This window comes from Monodon monoceros, unplaced genomic scaffold (assembly GCF_005190385.1).
Source record: "Monodon monoceros isolate NGI ecotype Baffin Bay Population unplaced genomic scaffold, NGI_Narwhal_1 Super_Scaffold_3, whole genome shotgun sequence".
Taxonomy (NCBI): Eukaryota; Metazoa; Chordata; class Mammalia; order Artiodactyla; family Monodontidae; genus Monodon; species Monodon monoceros.
The window spans coordinates 96823874-96846669 of NW_021703780.1; the positions used below are offsets into that span (position 1 = coordinate 96823874).

General features: G+C 41.8%; 1 protein-coding gene across 6 annotated transcripts in view; it reads left to right on the forward strand.

Annotated features, from left to right (window-relative positions):
• Positions 1-22796, forward strand: part of ATG7 (autophagy related 7) — a 237231-nt gene that overhangs the window by 113867 nt on the left and 100568 nt on the right. For 5 of the 6 annotated variants that reach the window (XM_029242464.1, XM_029242465.1, XM_029242466.1 and 2 more), the window contains one exon: positions 2739-2861. The exons of the other annotated variant lie outside the window; for it this stretch is intronic. In XM_029242464.1, coding sequence (XP_029098297.1) covers positions 2739-2861 — 123 coding nt within the window. The remainder of the gene's footprint in view (positions 1-2738; positions 2862-22796) is intronic. 6 annotated transcript variants of the gene reach the window in all.

The window sequence follows — 22796 nt, forward strand, 5'->3', positions numbered from 1 at the left end:
TGTGTGTGTGTGTGTGTGTGTGTGTGTGTGTGTGTGTGTGTGTGTGTATTCTTCCAGAGATATTATATGCAAAAACAAGCCTATGCGTATGTGCATTTCCCTTTCTTCCTCTCTCCTCCTCCACCTTTATTTTAAAAATATTAATACTAGACCCATGGTCTGGACATTGCTTTTTAATATATCTCTGTCTTGGAAATCAGTTTATGTTAGTACTATAGAACCACCTCATTCTTTTTTTTTTTTTTTAATCTTTATTGGAGTATAATTACTTCACAATACTGTGTTAGTTTCTGTTGCACAGAAGGTGAATCAGCCATATGCATACATGTATCCCCGTATCTCCTCCCTCTTGCATCTCCCTCCCACTCTCCCTATCCCACCTCTCTAGGTCATCACAAAGCACCTAGCTGATCTGCTTGTGCTATGCTGCTGCTTCCCGCTAGCTAACTGTTTTACATTCGGTAGTGTATATATGTCGATGCTGCTCTCACTTCGCCCCAGCTTCCTGCCCCCCCCCACTGTGTCCTCAAGTCCATTCTGTACGTCTACGTCTTTATTCCTGCCCTGCCACTAGGTTCATCAGTACCATTTTTTTTTTTTTTTTTTTAGATTCCATATATATGTGTTAGCACTACAATGAGGTATCACCTCACACTGGTCAGAATGGCCATCATGAAAAAATCTAGAAACAGTAAATGCTGGAAAGGGTGTGGTGAAAAGGGGACCCTACTACACTGTTGGTGGGAATGTAAATTGATACAACCACTATGGAGAACAGTATGGAGTTTCCTTAAAAAACTAAAAATAGAACTGCCTCATTCTTTTAATGGATCCTTATTATGTCCTTGATTGTAAATATACCACAATTTAGTTAATTAGTCCCCTTTAAAAGGGTAGTTATTCTTAATCTTTTGTTGCTGTAAACGGTGTTGCAGTGAGTGTCCTTACACATCAGCCTTTGTGCCCATGCAGGCAGGGTAAAAGCAGGAATGGTGTGGGCATGCTGCTTAAGAGTCAACATTCTCATTGTCAGGTTTTCTTTAAAGTGTCTACTGTGTAAACTAAAAGATAATTGAATATTGAAGAATATTGAAAAAAAGGGAATCACAATTCCCCAACCCTCAACAACAACAAAAAGTTGTTGAAAAGTCTTTGAAGTGGAATTGCTGGATTGAAGGGCTTATACATTTTTATTTCTGAATGGAGAAAAAAATTTTCTAATTCTTTTTTCTATATCGTGTGTCATTGCTTCTCCAACCTTTCTGTTCATGTGTTGATTTCTTAGATTTATCTTCAATGTCTGCTATCTTTTTGAAACTTTCATCTCTTTATTTATTCTGAGTTTTGAGAGAATTTCCAAGGCATAATGGTTCAGTGTTTGCTTTCTGCATTTCACAGTTCTTACGATTGTTGAATTCCTAAATGTGATAGTCATTTTGTGTGTGTGTGTGTGTGTGTGTGTGGTTTGCTTTTAGGTAGTCGTATGTTCTTACATTGTTCTCAGAAGACTAGTGGTCTCCTATCTTTTGACCTTTTTGTTGAAGGACAACATGTATATGAAAACATGCTTGATAGTTTTTCACAAAGTATACCTTTGTAACCAGAACCCAGATAAAGGAACAAATATTACCAACATCTCAGGACCTCTCCTGTGCCCAATTCCAATTACAGTCCTTCAATGGATAACCACTCTCCTGACTTTTACACCACAGGTTCATTTTTTTAAAAAAACTTTATGTAATTGTAATCCTGTAGCACATACTGCTTCTCCCTTCTATTGTTTCACATTATGTTTGTGAGAACTATGTATATTGTTGCGTGTAGTTGTCTGTTTATTTCTGTATGTTATTCCATTGTATGAATAAACCACAGTTTGTTAATTCATTCTACTGTTGATGGACACTTGTGTAGTTTCTAGTTTGAGGCTATCATGAATAGTGCTTCTATGGATACTTTTGTTCAGGTCTTTTGATGCACATATGTACATATTTTTTGTTGGATGTATATATCTAGGAGTAGAATTTCATGATCACAGGGCATATACATGTTAAACCTCTAAAGCAGTTATCTCATTTTGCCTTCCGATGAGAATACTGGTTGTTCCACCTCCTTGTCAGTACTTGGTATTTTCTGTCTTTTTCATTTTAGCCATTCTGGTAGGCATGAATTAGTAGTTCATTGTGGTTTTAGTTGTCATTTTCCTGATAACTTGTAATGTTGAGCAACTTTTCATATGTTTATTGACTATTTGGGCAACTTCTTTTGTGATATGCCTGGTGAAATTCATTTTTACATTAAAAAAAATTTTTTAATACATTTTAGTAGCAGGTAGGCCACATTTCCCACCCTTTTGTCCCCACCATTTCCCTTTATCCTTAAAAATTTTTTTTCTTGGCTCTTCTCTTGACTATTGTTTTTCTCCTAAAAAGTGAACTTTAGAATCAGCAACCTCAACTCGTCTAGAAGTTTTAGTGAATCTGAATGTAACTTACTTTGTTGGAGAAATACCGTCATCTAAATTGGAAGATGATGTTGTCATTCTTTCTAAGAAAGAGAAAATAATAAATCGTAAGCCCTCACAGTTGTTTGCCTACCATATTGATTTTTCCCATATTTAATTTTTAATTCTAGTTTTAGTTCCATTTTTGACAAGTGATTATTAGAAGTGAAACTCTCTTAATATGCATTTAAAGCCTACAGCCCCCTTAAATACATCTGTATGTATAAATATCTTACAGGTTCTTGATCAGTATGAACGAGAAGGATTTAATTTCCTGGTGAAGGTGTTTAATTCTTCACATTCCTTCTTAGAGGATTTGACTGGTCTTACGTTGCTGCATCAAGAGACCCAGGCTGCTGAGGTAAGACTAAAACAAGCATTTTGTTCAGAAGACTGATGTGTTTCAAACCTGTTTGATGATTGGATTTATGGAAAAGGAAGGAAGCAGTTCATTACAATTTTTCCTTAGGACAAAATCACTAAATAAGTCTGCTAGTTATCAGAAAATGAGCCTTCTGCAGTAGCTGGATGACGCCGTGTGCAGGTATTGTGTGGTAGGTTCCAAATGCACAAAATTGCTGATAAAGGAAGTACAGGTTATTGATTTCCAAGCACCTCTGGTCCTTACTGAAGAACAGCATGCCTGTGGCCCTTGGAGGGTTGGCTGTGATGTCCATACATCAAAATGCAAGTCAGGGAAGACATTGGACTCGGGCCATGTCTTTTATTTCACAGCTGAACCCATCTTTGTAGGCCACTGAACCTCACCACAAAATGGCTTCCTCAGTTACAACCTAAGAGAGTTTTGTTTTGCTTGTCATTTAGAATATTTTGCAAATCGTAATTTCCTGGGAAATTAAACACCTGTGTGTGTGTGTGTGTGTGTGTGTGTGTGTGTTTTAAGACTGGGATTACAAACTAGATTATCATTTTGCTTTTCCAAATGCTCACTGTACTTAGAAAAGGGTATGCTGTGTATGTGTGGCACCGTTGGGTCACTTGGCCAAACAGACAGTTCCTCAAAATGGATGAATGAGATTAAATGAGATTAAACCAACATCTCCCCCCGCCATTCCCTACCCACCTCCAACCCCCACCCCACCCCACCCCCACCCAGTAGCCTAGGTAAAGAAGCTCTTAGGAAAAATGTGGCCTGTCATAGTGTTTCCGCAAGCTGATAAGGAAAACCTTGAGTGCCGGTATCCTATGGGAGTGGAATACTTGCAAAGTTACTATCAGTCCCACAGTAACTGATGTTGAGAGTAACATAGTTCCGATGTTGAGTAACATAGTTGATTGATTTCTGCCTGGGGTTTTGTATGCTCAACATTGGGGGAAGCCCCAGTGGTCAGTGAGTGATGGTCAAGCCCAATACTGCAGTAGCTGGTGGTGAAAAGGCTGGTGTTTGGAAGACTGGAACTAGCCTGAGCATAGGAAAACGATGTAGAAATAGCAGAAGGAAATCTTGTGAAGCTTTCAGCAGCCACCCCAGAAAATCATGGTAGTGCTCTTCTAGTGCTAGACTTAGAGCTGAAACTGATTCTTCTTTGACTTGATTTGGTGTCCTCTGGGCATTCAGCAGATGCAATCTTCCACTTAAGACCAATAGTGAGACCCACATAGGGTATCTTAGCTTCATTTTCAGGAGATGAATGGCATCTCTGCAGGACTCTAAGAGATGTTGAGATGTTCCTCAGAGCTGTGATTGGCTTCCCAGACATGGTTCAGAGTATTATGTTGATCATGGCTGCCATTTTTTCTTTTGAGCAGCACTGATGGCAAGGGAAAAATAACTTACGGGTCTTTTCAACCATGCAGTCATTTGACTAGTTGGCTGGGGGAATTTTTCCACCCAGCTAGAAATAATTCACATACTTCTCTTTAACTGCCTGGAAGAATTGCAACTTGAAATTGATCCCATGTTTCACTCTTTAAAAACAGAGCAGATGCTCGGATAATGGGCCGATTCCTTCATTAAACCTGGCTTGTTTTGCATTTTGGTTGGTCATACATTCGTAATCTTTTCAAAGACCCAGAAGGAGAAGGGGAAGTTTGAGAGCAATAGCAGCTAGGTGGTAGGGCGGAAGGGGGTATGATTTCATCCACAAGTCTTATCTTTCTTTTTGAAGTTTTCCTCTATTAAATTGCATTTATAGTTTTTGGAATCATAAGTTACACATCAAATTTTAGATTAGAGGTGGTAAACTTGTTGGCCTATGAGCCCGATATGGCTTACAGGTGTGTTTTGTTTGGCCTACCCTATGTGTTAAATTCTGAATAAAGCCAACATTTAAAAATTACGAGTTTTACCTAAAAATATAAACGTTCCCATTTCCAGCTTCTTTGAAAAAATCAGATCTGGCAACCCCAGGCCTGCATTCCTTAATAGTGATGTTAGCTGGAGCCAAGAAGAAAATTTTATAGATAAATAATGCACTTGATACAAAGTTTTAAAGGCATAAAAATATTCTGTGTGGAAAGGAAACCTTCCTTCTGCACCTGTCCCTTAACACCCAGTTCTCTTCCTGGAGACACACACTGCTGTTAGTTTCTTGCCCAAAGGTATTCTTTAGGTGAGGATGCTCTGTTTAGAAGATGTTCTTCACAGTATGGTGGTTCCTTAAAAAACTAAAAATAGAACTACCATACGACCCAACAATCCCACTACTGGGCATATACCCTGAGAAAACCATAATTCAAAAAGAGTCATGTACCACAATGTTCATTGCAGCTCTATTTACAATAGCCAGGACATGAAAGCAACCTAAAGCAACCTGTCCATCGACAGGTGAATGGATAAAGATGTGGCACATATATACAATGGAATATTACTCAGCCATAAAAAGAAATGAAATTGAGTTATTTGTAGTGAGGTGGATGGACCTAGAGTCTGTCATACAGAGTGAGGTAAGTCAGAAAGAGAAAAAGAAATACCGTATGCTAACACATATATAAGGAATTAAAAAAATAAAAAAAGGTTATGAAGAACCTAGGGGCAGGACAGGAATAAAGATGCAGACCTAATAGAGAATGGAATTGAGGACACGGGGAGGGGGAAGGGTAAGCTGGGACAAAGTGAGGAGTGGCATGGACATATATACACTACCAAATATAAAATAGCTAGCTAGTGAGAAGTGGCCGCATAGCACAGAGAGGTCAGCTCGGTGCTTTGTGACCACCTAGAGGGGTGAGTTAGGGCGGGTGGGAGGGAGGTGCAAGAGGGAGGGGATATGGGGATATATGTATACGTATAGCTGATTCACTTTGTTATACAGCAGAAACTAACACATCATTGTGAAGCAATTATACTCCAATAAAGATGTTAAAAAAAAAAAAAAAGAGGTTCTTCAGTTGATGACCCTTATTGGTATTGGAATTTGCAACTCCTGTCTTAGGAAAAGATTATTCTTTTTCTTAAAAAGCTCTAAATAGGACTGTGTTTTAAAAAGATAATTCTCACCAGCAGACCTCAGAGCAACAAAAATCATTGTCTTGCCTATATTATTTTACTTTACTGTGAAAAATGTGTGTGTAAATAAATAAGTATGAATATCAAAAAATATACACATATAGTGTAAAGCTAGTGTTTTGATTTGCGTACTTGATTCCCAGTGCATTTACAGATGTTCAGTAATAAAAATACAAACTTCTGCGTCCCATATAGAAAGGTCCCAACTTACTTATTTTAGCAATGCAATCAGGAACGCCCAGTTAATTCTCATCTTGGGCTGTTTTCACCCATCAACACTGGAATTGCAAAAGATATGTGACAGTATCATGTGATACATTGTTTACAAAATATGTATTTGTACAAATACTAGCTTAAAAAAAAAAAACCTTTACTGAACATCTTTTGAAAACTTGGTAGCAAGGCACTATGCTAGTGACTGAATACAGAAGTTAATGAAATGAGTTCACTGTCTAGTGTGCACAGCAGAGACGTAAATAGTGAACTCTAGTATCATCAGAAATGTTGTAGTCATTTATATATTAGGTGCGGAGGGAGCAGGGGAAGTTACTCCCTGGGGGAGTAGGGATGTCAAGGAGAACTTCCCAGGGACCAAATATTCCATTTAGTTTTAAAGGATGAGTAGGCGCTCTCTAAAAATAAGAGTTGGATTTGGGCAGGGAAAGTGTACGGAAGGAGTCGGACAGGAGGGGAGGGCCAGGGCATCCTAGGGATAAAGGACCCAGAGGCCAGGAGTCTTCAGTGTGTCACTCAGATTGTGAGCATTTAGTTGGAGTTACCTGAAATCAGATAATGTACTTTTTAGTAACAGTTTTATTGACCTATAACTCACATACCATGAAATTTACCCTTTAAGAGTATACAGTCTGGTGGTTGTTAGTGCATTCACACAGTTGTTAGGCTGCTGTTATTCCTAAGTTTAGTACCTTCTCATGCCCACGAAAAGGAGCTCCGTACCCATTGAGCCGTCACTCCTTGTTCCCACCTGCTCCTTGCGGTCCTGATAACCGCTCATCTCCCTGCTGTCTCGCGGGATTTGCCTATTCTGGACATGTCACATAAATGAAACCAAACAATGCATGGCCTTTGTGTCTGATGTCTGTAACTTAGCATGATGTTTTCTAGGTTCATCCATATTGTAGCAAGGTAATTCTTCTCAATTTAAAGAAGAAAAATGTTTTGATGCTATTAAACTTTCTCCTATGCCTTAATACCTGTGGTCTGTCTCCCTAAACATATCCCCTTTATGAAGGATGAATACAAAGCTGATCCCGCTAGAGACTACAAATCCCTTTATTTTCATAGAAAGGGGCACAGAGAGAATGGATTGAGAGAGATATTCAAGACAGAATCATCCAGATTTAGTGAGATTGACTAGTGCAACCCAGTTTTTTGCACCCATCTCCCTTCCATCATCAAGTATACAAAAATGATTGCCATTATTTTAGTCCAGGTTACTAGTTTAATGATAGTGCTGTTGAGATTAACAAACAAACTGCCAGGTTGGTTTCTGTTGGAGGAGGGGTCGAGGAGCAAGGTGCAGAGTGGGGACTGGCAGTGGGGTGGAGGGGGGCACCAGACTCACAAAGGTAAGTTTGTCTTGGGGTATGATGATTTTGAGGTAGTGGAATAAAAGAGTGAAAATGACTAGATGGTATTAGAGATAGGATGGAGATAGAGTTTGGAGAAAAAGAACAGAACTGGTAGATTGATTTCACAGATAAAGTTATTCTGTTTCATTTAGCGCAATGAGGCGAAGCTGTAGAGCTAAAATGCAAGAAAACTTAAATGAGAAATGTGTGTGGTATGTTAATTTTATTTCAAGCTGTAGATTAAAAAATTTTAAATACCCACGTCAGAAATGTTTTTGGTAATGCTAACATTTCATAAGGAAAGGGTATTGGACAGAGATTCGTGTTCTTTGTAGCCCATCTAGCTGCCAAATTTTAGGTGCATCTGCCCGTGAGGTATTAAAAGGCCCCACTCAGCTTTTCACGCTCTTAAAATGTTGCTGGCTGAGTACGGAATTTTGCATGGAGTTCTGACCTTTCCTTTCAAGACCCTTACTGAGAATGGGTTTGGATATTTGGAGATTGACCCCAGGTCCATATGGCTCCTAGATGGCTGTTTATCCCAGTTGGAACCAAAGGAAATGGCCTTAAAGTTGATGAAACACAAGATATCCAAGTCACAAAGCTGTTGAAGTGCTCACCAAATACTGTTTAAATTGCTGAATTTGTTGAAGAAAGGCTTAGTCTAAACCAAACATGTGAATGACTTAGCCATCTTTTCATAAAATGTGCTGTGACTTACCTTCTTAGGGTTATTTTTCATCAAGTATCAGTTCACATGTACTGATTTAGTTCCAACTGTGAGTTCAACATAGTGCTGTGGGAAACGCCAAATAATTTTCAAATTCTATCTAACTAGAGAGAAAACACTGATTATAAGAGTTAATGAAACAAGCTATATTGGTATATCCTTGAGATACTCAAATTCCAAAATCCCATGACCCAGCTTTCTTGAAATATCTCATTCTCATTCTTGAAAGTTTGCAAGTTTCATGATTCCAAAATTAATTTTAGGCTATGTTTTCTCCCCTTGACTGATGCTGTATCATACAGTTATGTTTTTAGGATTGCAGTTACAGCATTCTTTCAAAAGAATTGCATTTTTGCTAAGCAGAAGTTGCTTTCTGCAGAATTGGGGATTAATGAATGATCATTTATAAAGTAAGTTTAGTACACCAGCTATAACGTAGGATGTAAGGTCATAAACAGACTAGAAATGAACAGGGCTGGGCCGATGGGTTGATTTTTTAATTAAAACTCAGATTTTGACTCATCTACTACAGAATTCAGAATTCTAGAAAATAAAATGCCCATTTCTCTCATAGCAGGAAAGTCATATGAAAAACATTATAGTCATGTGATAGGACTTCATTGGCATGACAATTTACTGTTTAGCAAAGTAAATAGCACAATTAACAAGTGTTTCTGCTGGGACTTTTGCACTTACACTGAGTTTTTGGCCTCTCCCTCTTACAGCTGGTTTTGATTTGGTTCCTGTGGAATATTTTTGCTTTGTTTTGTTTTGTATTTAACAACAGTCAGATATTTATGTACAGCTTCATCAAGAGCCTCCGATGACAAATATGCCTTTGGAGGCCAGTAGAAGCTGTGGGAAACCCCCGTGTCAGCACTTAAACCTGTTGCCAATGGAGAGAAATCACTCTGGGGACTGACCTAGCCTGCTCGTGAATCCACTTCTCTTTTCCCAAGCCTTCTGCTAGCCCACTTCCAACCTGCACTGGCCCATCCTGAGACTGTATCCTGCCTTGATTTTTCCTTATGGAGCAATCCCTCAAGACACAGCTTTGGCTTTCTTTCCTTAAGTGAGGGGGGAAAGGCAGAAACAGCAGGCAGAAAGCCATTTAATTCTTACATTGGAAACTAGAGCCTGGTTTTTGAAATAAGGCTTGGCAGTATCCCTTCAGAGCTCACTTTATAAAATGAGTCACTTCTATTTGCTGTCAGAGCTATCTACATGGATTTGAGATGTTTAGATAAGTTGGTATTAGGGAAAGATCCAGTTGGAGGAGGGACAATGAAGCCTGGGCAGAGTTCTGCACCCTTTAGAAGAGGAGTCTTGGATGGTACAGCCCACTTGGAGGTGTGTGGGAGAGACAGGGGAAGAACCATAAATGCTGAGTTCAAACAGCTAATATTAAGAAGTAGAACATGGAAACTGCATCCTCCTTAAATTTTAGTCCCTATTCTGCTAGTGTTCTCACGAGTACTTGAGTCATGAGAACGTTTTGTACATCAGTTTACCAAATTAAAATAAGGAGATTGAAGCAAATGCGAAATCCTTTTTAGCTCTAGTAATTCAGTGATTTTGATTCAGTATACCTGGTATGACCAAGAAGTAAAGAGATGGCCAATTTTTATATCAAAATGTTTTCAAATGCATCAGACTGATTCCTTTTTATACATTATACAGATATTCTCTGGTATTTTTCATATCTGGCTGCCATTGCTAGAAACAGTTCTGGTTGCATTCTTTTGAGACTTAGATATACCTGTACTTTGAACCTTTTAATCACTTCTCATACTTGGTACTGGTTGGTTTCTGTAGCAGTATGTAAATCCAAAATGGTGCAATCTGGCCAAATAACTTATTCTCCAGACTTCGGTACCGAGGACTTTTGGCTTCTTCATAAACTCAAGTCTCCCCTCACTTTAATTAAATATGTTTATAAAACATGCCACTCACTACCTTTTCATACAGCTTCCAAAGACAGACTCCAAAATCCTGTAGTTTTAAGTAATGGCAGCATCCTTAGAATGTTAAATGTATAATATGTGAGGAGCTTGTTTAAAAATTGGCCATATTACACTATAACATACATAGAGTGTATGAGTGCCTGAACCCAGGCTTGGTCAGAAGGCCTGAGTTCATAGCCCAGCTCCAACAAATGGCCAGGACTGCTCTGTTCACCCTTATGGGTTGTGCAGGGCAGAACCATGTGCAGTGGCCCTGTGTGAGACCTTGGGTCATTTACTTCATTGAGCTTCACGTTCCTTATTTGTAGAATGGGATCAGTAATTTCTGCTCCTCACAATTACTGTGAGCATTAAATAAGAAAGTACCTAACAAAAAAGACAGATTAATTGGGCTCCATCAAAATTTAAAACTTTGTGCTTCAAAGGATGCTATCAAGGAAGTGAAAAGACAGCCTACAGAATTAGAGAAAAAAGTTTTTTGCAATTCATTTATCTGATGAGGAACCGGTATCCAGAATATATAGACAACTCTTACAACTCAGTAATAAAAAGACATCTAGCTCAATTTAAAAATGGGCAATGGATTTAAATAGCCGTTTCTTGGGATTTGCCTGGTGGCGCAGTGGTTAAGAATCCGCCTGCCCGTGCAGGGGACACGGGTTTGAGCCCTGGTCTGGGAAGATCCCACATGCCGCGGAGCAACTAAGCCCGTGCGCCACAACTACTGAGCCTGCACTCTAGAGCCCGTGAGCCACAACTCTTGAGCCCACGTGCCACAACTACTGAAGCCTACATGCCTAGAGCCCGTGCTCCGCAACAAGAGAAGCCACCACAATGAGAAGCCCATGCAACACGACGAAGAGTAGCCCCTGTTTGCTGCAATTAGAGGAAGCCTGTGCGCAGCAACAAAGACCCAATGCAGCCAAAATAAATAAATAAATGTATATTATTTTTAAAAATAAATAGCCGTTTCTTCAAAGATATACAGATGTCCAGTAAGTCCATGAAAAGATGCTCAGCATCACTAGCCATCAGAGAAAGGCAGATCAAAACCACTGTGAGATACCACTGCACACCCACTAAGACGGCTATAATCAAAAGGATGACAGTAATAAGTGTTGGCGAGATGTGGAGAAATTGGAACCCTCACACACTGTTAGTAGAAATGTAAAACGGTGCAGTCACTTTGGAAAACAGTCTGGCGGTTCCTCACAGAGTTAAATAGAGTTACCATATGGTTGTGCTCTTCCACTTCTAGGTATATAAGCAAGAGAAATGAAAACATATGTTCGCACAGAAACTTGTATGCAAATGTTTATAACAGCATTATTTATCATAATAGCTAAAAGGTAGAAACAACCCACAGGCCCATCAGCTGGTAAATGGATCAATAAAATGTGGATATTACTTTTGGAATCATAATGGAATGTTATTTGGTAATAAAAAGGAAAGACAGCTACCACGCGGATGAAGGTTGAAATTATGCTAAGTGAAGGAAGCCAGTCACAAAAGGCCACATATTATAGTATTTCATTTATATGAAACGTCCAGAATTTAAAAATCCGTAGAGTCAGAGAGCAGATTAGTGGTTGCCGAAGAGTGGGCGTGGGGACCTGGGGAGAAGATGAGGAGTGACCACTTATGGGTAAGGGTTTCTTTCTGAGGTGATGAAGTGTTCTAATCTTGGATTGTGATAACGGTTGCACACTGTGAATGCACTAAAACCAATGAATTATACACTTTAATGGGTGAATGGTGTGGTAATGTGAATTACTTCTCCATAAAGATGCTTTAAAAAGAAAAGAAAACAAGCGCACAGCCCCACGGCACATAGCCGGGGCTCTCTATGCTTCTGCCTCCTCTCGTCTCTCTGTCCAGCTCCTGGTGGTAGTGGTGATTTTCTGCTGGTGACAGTGTGCTCGCTGTTTGTAGAAATGAACTCGGTGTAGATGCAACAGTGATTTCTCATGTTCTTATTGCGTCTTAGTTTTGAAAGCCTTAGTCTCTGTGCACCTCATTTCACCCTTTCCTGCAACACGGGTAGCCAGTAAATACCTTATTGGGGGTGGGATGCTAAAGGGGCCCACTGGCCAAGTGCCTCCCTTGTGGGCTTTCTGGGAGAAGATAGTCAAAATGTCAGCCCCTGATGGAAGGGTGAGAGGAAGAGGAGAGTGCTCTGTTGTTGTACGTTGAAGCAGGTGTTTGACAGATCCACATCCCAACCTGGCTCTGAATTTTTTTAACTTCCCTCTTTATCACAGGATTTTATTTTTTCCCAAGACTTTTTATTTTGAAAATTCTCAAACATACAGAAAAGTTTAAAGAAAAGTAAAATGAATACCGCAATAACTTCCTCTTGGACTCCTCTGTTAGCGTCTTGCCACACCTAGTTTATCTCTTGCGCTCTCTTTCCACACACACACTACATACATATTCACACAATGTCTCTTTTCCTGAACCATTTGAAAGCAAGTTCCATATACAGTGACACCTCCCCACTGAGTTTTTTGTTGTTGTTGTTTGTTTGCTTGCTTTTTGCGGTACGCGGGCCTCTCACTGTTGTGGCCTCTCCCGTTGCGGGGCACAGCCTCCGGACGCGCAGGCTCAGCGGCCATGGCCCACGGGCCCAGCCGCTCCGTGGCATATGGGATCCTCCCGGACCGGGGCACGAACCCGTGTCCCCTGCATCGGCAGGCGGACTCTCAACCACTGCGCCACCAGGGAAGCCCCCTGCTGAGTTTTTATCATGAATCTGCTCGTCATCCAGACGCCCTTCTGTGTAAGTAGATACTGTTATCGTCACAGAACAGTGAACGATGATCCATAACACCACCTCAACTCCATCACATATTCAGCATCTCCCAATAGTCCACAGGATTTTAAAGGCACCCTCTAAGCCACTGTTGCTTTCTCCTTAAGTTTGCAGCTTTATACATAAACGGTTTCTAAAGAACAGTTCCGCATCAGTCACTTGGTGTATAAACTCAAGCACATCTGTTAAGCCCTCTTGGCACCCTCCTCTCTACATGAGGAGACACAGTTCTTTCGTTAGGCAGGTGCCCCAGCCATCCTGCTGCCCCAGGCAGGCCTCTTCCAGGTGAGGTTATCTTCAGGTATTACCTGAGCATTCTGGTCTGACTGAAGCAGCCCCGATAGCCAATCCACCCTCCAGTGCTTGGGGCTTTGAGGAGGTGGGAATGGGACTGTGGAGCTTATTTTTGATGTTTGGAAAAGCCAAACAGAAATAAAACATTTACACCGTGAGATTACATTGACCAACTAAACCATCAAGTTGTTCCCGCACCACCATCCCTGCCCCCTGAATTCTGTCGTCTCTGAGTACAATAGAATACGGAACAGCTGGACCTATTCCGAAGCTCTGCTTGGCAGTTATGTGTGACTTTGAATAATTTTAAAAAAATAAGATGAAATAGTGCATTTTGTTGGGTAGGAGGGGTTTTTCAGTCTGTGAAAGAGAAAGTGGAGATTAGGAAGTAGAGAGCTGCTGGCCCAGGGTGCACCTGCGCGGACTTCCTGACTGCGTCTGCAGTGGAGGGTCCTGGGGAGATGTTCTTGCAGTCTGCCCTGTGACCATGATTCTAGGGGCTATATTTTTACAGCTGACCCTTCTCACTTGCAAACATAACAGCTGCTATGTGTTGAATTTGGGGGATTTCCATGCTTTGATACTGTAAAATTAAATTGATTCTTGGTTCTGAAATCTTAGTTTTGATCTGTCTTGCTTCTCACTTAGGTGTGGGAGAGCAGGGAGGGAAGGGAGTATGAAATATTCTAAGGTGTATATTTTTTAAAATATTGTTCATATTTAATCATGGCTTCTGTTGGTCAACAAATATTTATTGGCCCCTTTCCAATTTCATGGTCGGGTGGGGATTCAAAGAGGTACAAGCCAGGCTTTCACGAGACCGATAGTGGGTAGCCCGGGGTGTGTGTGCAGGATGACTGCGGGGCGCTGGGCATGCACAGGAGCTGAGCCCGTGGCACAGCAAGAGGGCTCTGGGCAAGAGGTGGATTTTGAGCTGGGCCTCACAGATGGGACTTCGAGTGCAGGAAAGGAGAATGAGAGAAGCCATTCCAGAATGGCCCATGACCCAGGGTGCAGCCTGGATCTCTGACAGAAAGTACCACAAGAGGCATAGCAAGCACCATTGATTACATCAGCCATCATTTTCATGGCACTTTGGTACCTAGCCTTTTGGCGCTCAAAACAATCTTATCAGGTGGCTGTGACCCCATTTTGTGGAGGTGGTGATCAAGGCTCAGAGAAGTGAATTGATTTGCTAACTTGACTAGTTAAACATAGCTATGCTCAGTGTTTACATCTTGAGGCTTACAGTACACTCACAAGCCTGGGAGCAGAGAGGGAGGTGGACAAGGAGTGACATGGATGTGCTCTGCTTTGTAGAGAGTACCACTACATCAACACTTAGCAGTTTTATATATATATATATTTATTTATTTATGTATTTATGTATTTATGGCTGTGTTGGGTCTTCGTTTCTGTGCGAGGGCTTTCTCCAGTTGTGGCGAGCGGGGGCCACTCTTCATCGCGGTGCGCGGGCCTCTCACTATCGCGGCCTCTCCCGTTGCGGAGCACAGGCTCCAGATGCGCAGGCTTAGTAGTTGTGGCTCACGGGCTTAGTTGCTCCGCGGCATGTGGGATCTTCCCAGACCGGGCTCGAACCCGTGTCCCCTGCATTGGCAGGCAGATTCCCAACCACTGCGCCACCAGGGAAGCCCCGCTGAGCAGTTTTAAGAAAGCAGCTTTGCTTTTCGTCTGTTTCCTTACAACCGTGTCCTTGGGTAGCATGGTTTCTTGCACTGTACCATCCATCCCAGGGCCTAGGAAACCAGCATCACTGTTATTTCTTACTTCTGAACAGTTTTTAAGAATAGACTGGCTTTTAATAAACTCTGTGGAAATGAGGTTTATACTCGTTCATGTTTCCATCTCCAGACATACCAGTGGGAAAAGGGCAGGTAAGAGAGAACTTCTTTCTTCCTGGCCTTTTTTCCTAAATTGTAAAGCGAAATTAAGAGCTTGCCCCCACTTGCGTTTATTTAGCTATCTGATTTTAAAAGTAAGTGATAAACTAGAAATACTTATATCTTGTTGCAGAACAAAAGCATTGAGTCCCCTATTACAAATACAGTGAATTGCTGTGGGATAGCAATCGTTCTCAATGAGAAATCTTCTGTAGCCATCCAGACCCTGGTTATAGTGGCAGACACCAAAAGTTCAAACTGGCTTTAACATAAACGAGGAATTTGTAACCAGGCCATGGAACCCTGGCCCCAAGGATTCTAGATTGGGGCTTTTCGTGTTGCAGCCACCTTTGTAGTTACTGCTCATCTCTGTTCTCTGTTGGCTTCATTCTCTCTGATTGCAAACCAGTTTTTGTTGTTTTTTTTTTTTCCCTCCCATTTAACAAAAACCATGGCCTCAGGTAGTTCCAAAATCTCATTTTTCCTTTAAGAGCATCTTCCCCAGTGGCTCTAAAAGGAAAACCCCAGACCCAGACTGTGATTGACCAGGCCCTAATCACATGCCTTCTCTGGACCACTTGCAGCCGGCAGGCATGGGCTGCCGTGATTGGCCACCTTGGGTCACAGGCAGGGGCAGTGATTAGAACCACACCGTTAGGGTAAGAGGGGCACAGTCCCCCCAGGGCAGGGGCTGATGTGGGTGGATGGGTGTTGGGCATATGTACAAAAGTCCATTCTAAGTCCACCCTACTCTTAATTCTATTCCTGTGTCTGTTCTCATCCCTCCTAAACAGTTCTGCTTTTCTCTGGGGACTTTATTGTAAATCTGGAAATTCCAGTCACCAGATTTGCCCCCCAAGCTTGAGTTACTCTGCTTTCTAGATTTATGCCATCTTCTCACCTAGCCACAGGCTCCATAAAAGAACTCTTTATTCATTGAGTCCTTTAGCAGACCAGCTGCTCAGTCTCCCTCACCACCAGCCCCCGCTCCAAAGGAGGAAGGAATTTTCTCCAAGAACGGAGTATAGGGCTTCTCCCTTTTTCTACAGCATACAGATTTCTCATTGTAGGTTAGGGCTCAGCTGTTGCAAGCTTCCACACACCGTTGTGAGGCCATACCTCCTAGGGTGGGGATGGGGAGTGCTCTGGCCGTCTGTGCAGACCAAGTGTGGGCCCAGAGCCCAGCACGAGGCTTCGTCTTTCAGCCCAGATGGTGATGGTCCGTACGTGTCACTGCCTCAGGACATATGCCTTCAGTCTCCACTGCAGTCTAAAAAATTACTTACCATGCTGAAACTTGTTGATAAACCCAAATCTGTAATTAGGAACATAAAGGACACAATACAGGTCTTGCACAGATGAACAGTTGTGGAGTATTATGGGCCCCTGTGGATTATTTGACTCAAGAAAAGGAGGAGGGAAAGCTGGTTGCTGTTGGACAAATTGCTACCAGATGTAGATTTCAATAAACACCACACTGCTGTTCCCTTGCCCAAAGGTGCTGTGAATTTCTTGAGGCAACAGAGCAATCAGTTAACTGGCAACTGTCCCACTGTGAGTAGTTTCCTGGTGTCCCTGGCCCTGGATGCTTGTCCACAAAGTGCAAGGCAGACCCCCGGGGCCTCTCTCCCCTACGTGATATTTTAAAGGAGAGTAATATACTTAAAATGCAGCAACCAGATCCCATGGAACCTAAAAGAAGTCTGGAACTGTGGTTCGAATGTCACAAAAAGAAAGTATCACTGGGGGTGGGGAGGATGCTTTAAGAGAATGAGGATCAGGGGTTTTTTCCTACACATGCTAACTGTAAAAGCCACAGGATGAACCTGCTTCAGTCAGTGAATATTTGAGAGCCTCCTGTGCCAGGTGAAGAAAGCCCACTTTCCTTCTCCCATTGAACGTACAGATGAGACGAAGAGGGGCATTAGAGCAGTAGTTACAGGTAAATAATGGACAGCCTTTAGTGTCCCATGGACTTACAGCATGGAAGCTGCTTGTCTGCCTTCACCAGCTGCTGCCGTGGGGCGGCCAATACGGCCTGAGAATCTGAGACGGAAAGGTCCCAGAGCCATCATGCCACTTTGTTGTACCTTGAAGGGAATGGAAAGGAGAGATTGAGATTGAGAGAGGGAGGGAGAGGGAATGTAACCGATTTCAGTTTAGTTTACTAACGAGCTTCTCATGTTCCTTAGAATAGAGCGATTCTAGATATACAGGTTTCCCTGACCCTTCTCTTGGTTATGCCACTCTAATAAAAAGGCAAGCACCGAATGGATGGTTGGCCTAAATCCAGCACACGTTTGCATCACTGTCTGGTTCTCTAATCTGCTTTTCTCAGTTAGATGTTCGGCTTCTTGAAGGAAGGGACCACCTTTCCCATTCTCATCAACTAACAGGTGCTTTGCACATAAGTAATCAGAAAAGTATACATTGGTTGAACAGCAAAAAAAAAAAGTTTTACATGAAAACACATCAACTACTGAGACCACATTTTTGTTTTGAATTGTGTGTATGTGTTGTAGGGGCATGGAGCTAATTGGAAGTCCTGGAGTTGAAGTAAATTCAACATTTGGCCCTCAGTTGACGTATCTCTGCCAGTTGAGCTCTGGGGGGCTCCCCGTCTCAAAGGGTGGTCTGTTCCTCCTTTGGACAATGATGATGTGTTGGCTAACTTCTGAGAACTTTCTGTGTTCCAGATGTCATACTAAGCATTTATTTGGGTTATCCCATTTAGTCTTCACAACCATTTTATTTCACAGATGAGGAAATTGAGGTGCCTGGAGGCTAAGTTGCCCAAGTTTATGTAGCTAGTAAGTGTTGGAGCCAAGTAGTTTGGCTCCAGAGCCTGTGTTTTTAACTACTACCTTGTAGTATCTGTGTTTGTTGGGCCTGCCTAGAGTTAGTTAAATTTCTCTTCTACGTGGCAGGCCTTTGTGTGTTTGGCCATGGTTTTCACATTCCCCAAACCTCTGTTCTCCACAATTGTGCTTTGGTAGACCATCATGGTGTACGGATCCTACCCCTTTGGGTCAGAAACTCAATTTTGCCAGAGCAGGAGGGCTAACTCCCAAGAGCCAAACTCATAAGAGATTGATGTATAAACTAGCTTGTTAAATTTGTTCTGCCTGCCCCTCCCCATACATACATGGGGAGACAGTTGGTAGTTGGAAGGTTTCATGATCACCTCATGGAACTGTGACACCTGAAGAACTGAAGGGATTTGCTTTCCAGTGAGATCATCTTGCTAATTTCTGGACAAAGGTAGAGACATTAACAAATTGTTGCAGAAATTGTGGGCTCCCTTTTCACACTCCACGTGGAACCTGATACCATCTATGAACAATCTTCTAGAGTTATGTAGATGTTAGCTTTCTTAGTTAAAATATGTCTTCTGAGATCACTCCTTTGTCACTTTGGAAATTCCCCATCTCCCCACCTGCTTTTCTACAGTCTCTTCAGATGACTAACTTCCACACATGGCCAGTGTCCTTCAGTGCGTGTCAGTTCTACTAATTCCATTCTCTAAAGCTAACCTTATTTTCAAGATCTGCAGAGAGACCTCAGTATACCTCCTCATATGTACTAAGTATAGTCATTATCGCAGGGGAACATCACTAATACCTTGTTGGAAACCCGGGAGAAACATTCCTTTGATCTTAATGGAAAGAAGATGGCAAACTGGGTGCATTCAAAAACAGACTAAAACTTCTGAATCATTACCAAGGAGGGTGTCTTTTGAAGAGGACAGGTCAAGTACATGTACTTGATGAGTAGGACTGAAGATAAACATCTGTAGGCCTGATCAGCACACGAGATGGAGCAGTGGGTAGCATCTACCCAATAGAGCTGAAACCAAAGGGGAACGATGGGCCCCTTGGCCTGAGTGTCCCATGGGTGCAAAGGGCCTCCGCCAGCTAGTATGTGTGTGGCTGCCATGCCCAAGAGAAAAGCCTGGGCGGTCTGCACTCAGCAAATGTTTATGACTGGACCGTGAGCAGCTAGAAGGCAGACACTGGATTTTACTCCAATCTGTGATTCTGGTATCTGGCATGAGAGCTGGCATGCCACAGAAAACACAATAATTCTTTTTCTTAATGAATGAGATGCCATTTAAATGAAATATCCACAGTAAGCAAATCTATAGTGACGTAAAGTAGATTAGTGGTTGCCAGGAGCTGGTGGGGTGGGGCTTAGAGGTGGAGGGAGAGTTGGGGGAAAATCGGGAGTGACTACTAACGGGTTTCTTTGGAGGATGGTGCAAATGCCCTGGAATTGGACAGTGATGATGGCTGCACAGTTCTGTGAATATAGTGAAACCACAAAGTTTTACACTTTAAGTGGGTGAATTGTATGGTCTGTGAATTATATAGCATGTGAATTTAATAATTTTAAAATGAATGAGAATTTGTTGCTGGTGGGAATGTAAAATAGTACAGCCATTTTGGAAGACAGTTGGGCACCTTTCTTACAAAACTAGTCATACCCTTTCTACATGATTCAGGATTGTGTTCCTAGGTATTTACTCAAGTGAGCTGGGAACTAACGTGCACACAAAAATCTGCACGAGTGCTTAGGGGAGTTGTATGATATAATCTTCCAAACTGGAAGCAACCAAGGTGTCCTTCAATAGGTGAATGGATTTAAAAAAAAAAAATCAGTGTTGCATTCATACGATGGGATATTATTCGGCAGTAAAAAGAGATGAACTATAAAATGACAAAAAGATAGGGAGGAAATTTAAATGCATATTGCCAAGAGAAAGGATTCAGTCTGAGAAGGCTGCATATTGTATAATTCCAATTATTTGACATCCTGGAAAAGGCAAAACTACAGAAATAGTAAAAAGATCAGTGGTTGCCAGGGGCTCAGGAGGAGGAAGGAAGGGATGAATAGGTGGAGCTAAGGAGGTTTTTCCGGCATATTCTGTATGACACGGTAATGACGGGTACATGTCAAAACCCAGAGAACTGGAAAACACAAAGAGTGAACCCTAATGTAAATTATGGACTTTAGTTAACAATAATAATGTATCACGATGGTTTCATCAGTTGTAACAAATGTACGGCACTAATGCAAGATGTTACTTAGGAAACTGAGGGTCGAGGAGAGAAAACTAATTCCTCTAACTGGAACTCTACTTTCTGCTCAATTTTTTGTAAATCTAAAACTTCTCTAAATTAATAGTCTATTAATTAAAAAAAAAACAAAGTACAAACAATATGGCAAACACTCATGTTCCTACCATGCAGTACTGACATTCGTATTATTTGCTTCAACTTTTTCTTTTGAGTAAAAGAAATAAAATATTACAGGTGAATCCCCCCCTGACATCCCTCACCCTCCCCAGAGGAAACCACTATTACTAGTACATGTCCTCGCTTTCATATTGAATAAATTGCATTATTTTTCAGGTGTTTAAAAACAGTACATAAGTTGCATAAACTATAACAGTGTTTTGCAACCACTTGCAGTTTTCATTCAACCTGATGCTTTAAAGATCTGTCCATGTTGCTAAATATAGATTTAATGCTTTTATCTTTTATAAAAATCTTTTTTAACTGTAATATCATATTCTGTTGTATATATGTTACTTTATGTTATTTTTCCATTTCTCTATTGATGGATGTTTAGATTATTTCTGATTTTATGTTTTTACCGCCAATGCTGCAATAATTTTTTTGACATAAATAAAGTGAATGAGAAGGTGAAACCCGTAAGAAGTCCCACTAGACATCAAGCAAATGATATGATAGGGATAAGACAAGGGGCATTTTGAAAAGCTGATTCATTCATGCTAATCTGATCTACTGGAATCCTGGGGTGTTAACCCTTGAGGAATAGAGAACCAGTTAACTAGCTTATGTGTACATAATCAATTAACTAGTTACATAGGCTTGAGATCCATAATAAGGACCATTTTAAAAGCTGAGTCACCTTAGGGTTGAAAATTTGTTAGGACTGGGGGACTGAGGTTTATAGAGTCAAGTAGACGAGATGAACCTTTTTCTAGAACACAAATACTGCAGATATTAGTGTTCGGAACCATTCTCTTTAGTATTTTTTATGCACAGTAACATCTCCAAGTTACCAACAATATTCCACAATTCACCAGCATTCACTAAGCATCTCCTATGTGCCAGTTGCCAACCCAAGGGAGAAGCAGTTCTTGTCTGCTAGAAGTGTCTAATCTGGGCTCCAGTGCCAGTCCAGCGGGGGACAGGTCCACTTACTGCTGAACTGAGCAATCTGTTAAAACCCAGAAAAGATATTGAAAACAAACAACTCTTAATTCTTACCAAGCATGACTGTCTATAGCTCTGTAGATAGTCTAAAAGAGAGCCACGCTCAAATTGGAAGGTTCATTGTACAGTTAAAGGAGGGGTGGTCAGGGCTTCCCTGGTGGCGCAGTGGCTGAGAGTCCGCCTGCCGATGCAGGGGACATGGGTTCGTGCCCCGGTCCGGGAAGATCCCACATGCCGCGGAGCGGCTAGGCCCGTGGGCCATGGCCGCTGAGCCTGCGCGTCTGGAGCCTGTGCTCTGCAACGGGAGAGGCCACAACAGTGAGAGGCCTGCGTACCGCAAAAAAAAAAAAAAAAAAAAGGAGGGGTGGTCAGTTTGATGTTGAGCGGGCTGAGGGTTCTCTGAATTCCCAGGAGAAGAGAACAGATGGAGTCATGGGCCTTCTTACCATGTGGCCTGAGCACTGAATGTCCTTGAAGTGTAGAAAGTCCTGTCCACAGCCTTTATTAACTTTTTTTAATATTTATTTTTATTTATTTATTTGGTTGCACTGGGTCTTAGTCATGGCAGCCTGGCTCCTTAGTTGCAGCTTGCCGGCTCCTTAGTTATGGCATGCATGTGGGATCGAGTTCCCAGGGATCGAACCTGCGGCCCCTGCATTGGGAGCGCGGAGTCTTATCATTGCGCCATGAGGGAAGTCCCTATTAACTTTTTTTTCCACCTAGAAGGAAGCCAAGAAGTTTCTGAGTAATTCTCAGAATAATCCAGAATGATCTTCACAAAAGATAATACCAAAAAGCTCAGAGGGATAAAAAGGTACACTTGCTAAAAAGAGTATTTCCCAGCCTCTGCTGGCCCTTTGAGCCAACAAAAGCAAGACCTCAGTCACTGTTTAATGGGTGAGAGAGAACAGCTAGAAATGGGTGGAGAAGTAGGCAGAAGGAGGCTATTTAAAAGACCCTAAAGTGCTGCAGCTGTTTTGGCTAATTTTTCTCATCTCAGCGATGTTCCAAGCTCTTTGTCTTCTATGTGAGGCGAATTCATTTGGCTCTCTCATGAGTCATCCTGCCCACAAATAATCTCTCTTGGAGTAGCCCTTATGAAAATAGACAATTCACATTGCATTGTGTGAATTGGCAGTTGTGTGTCCCTTCCCTGGGTGGGCTGTGCTGCGTCTGCTCTGCCTGCATCCACACATGGCAGGGCTTCTAAGGTCTGAGCACGCCCTCAGTGTGCCTGCCGAGTGACAGGGGAGTACAGAGGGAGACGTCTGGACTCTGAAGCTGAGGCAGGC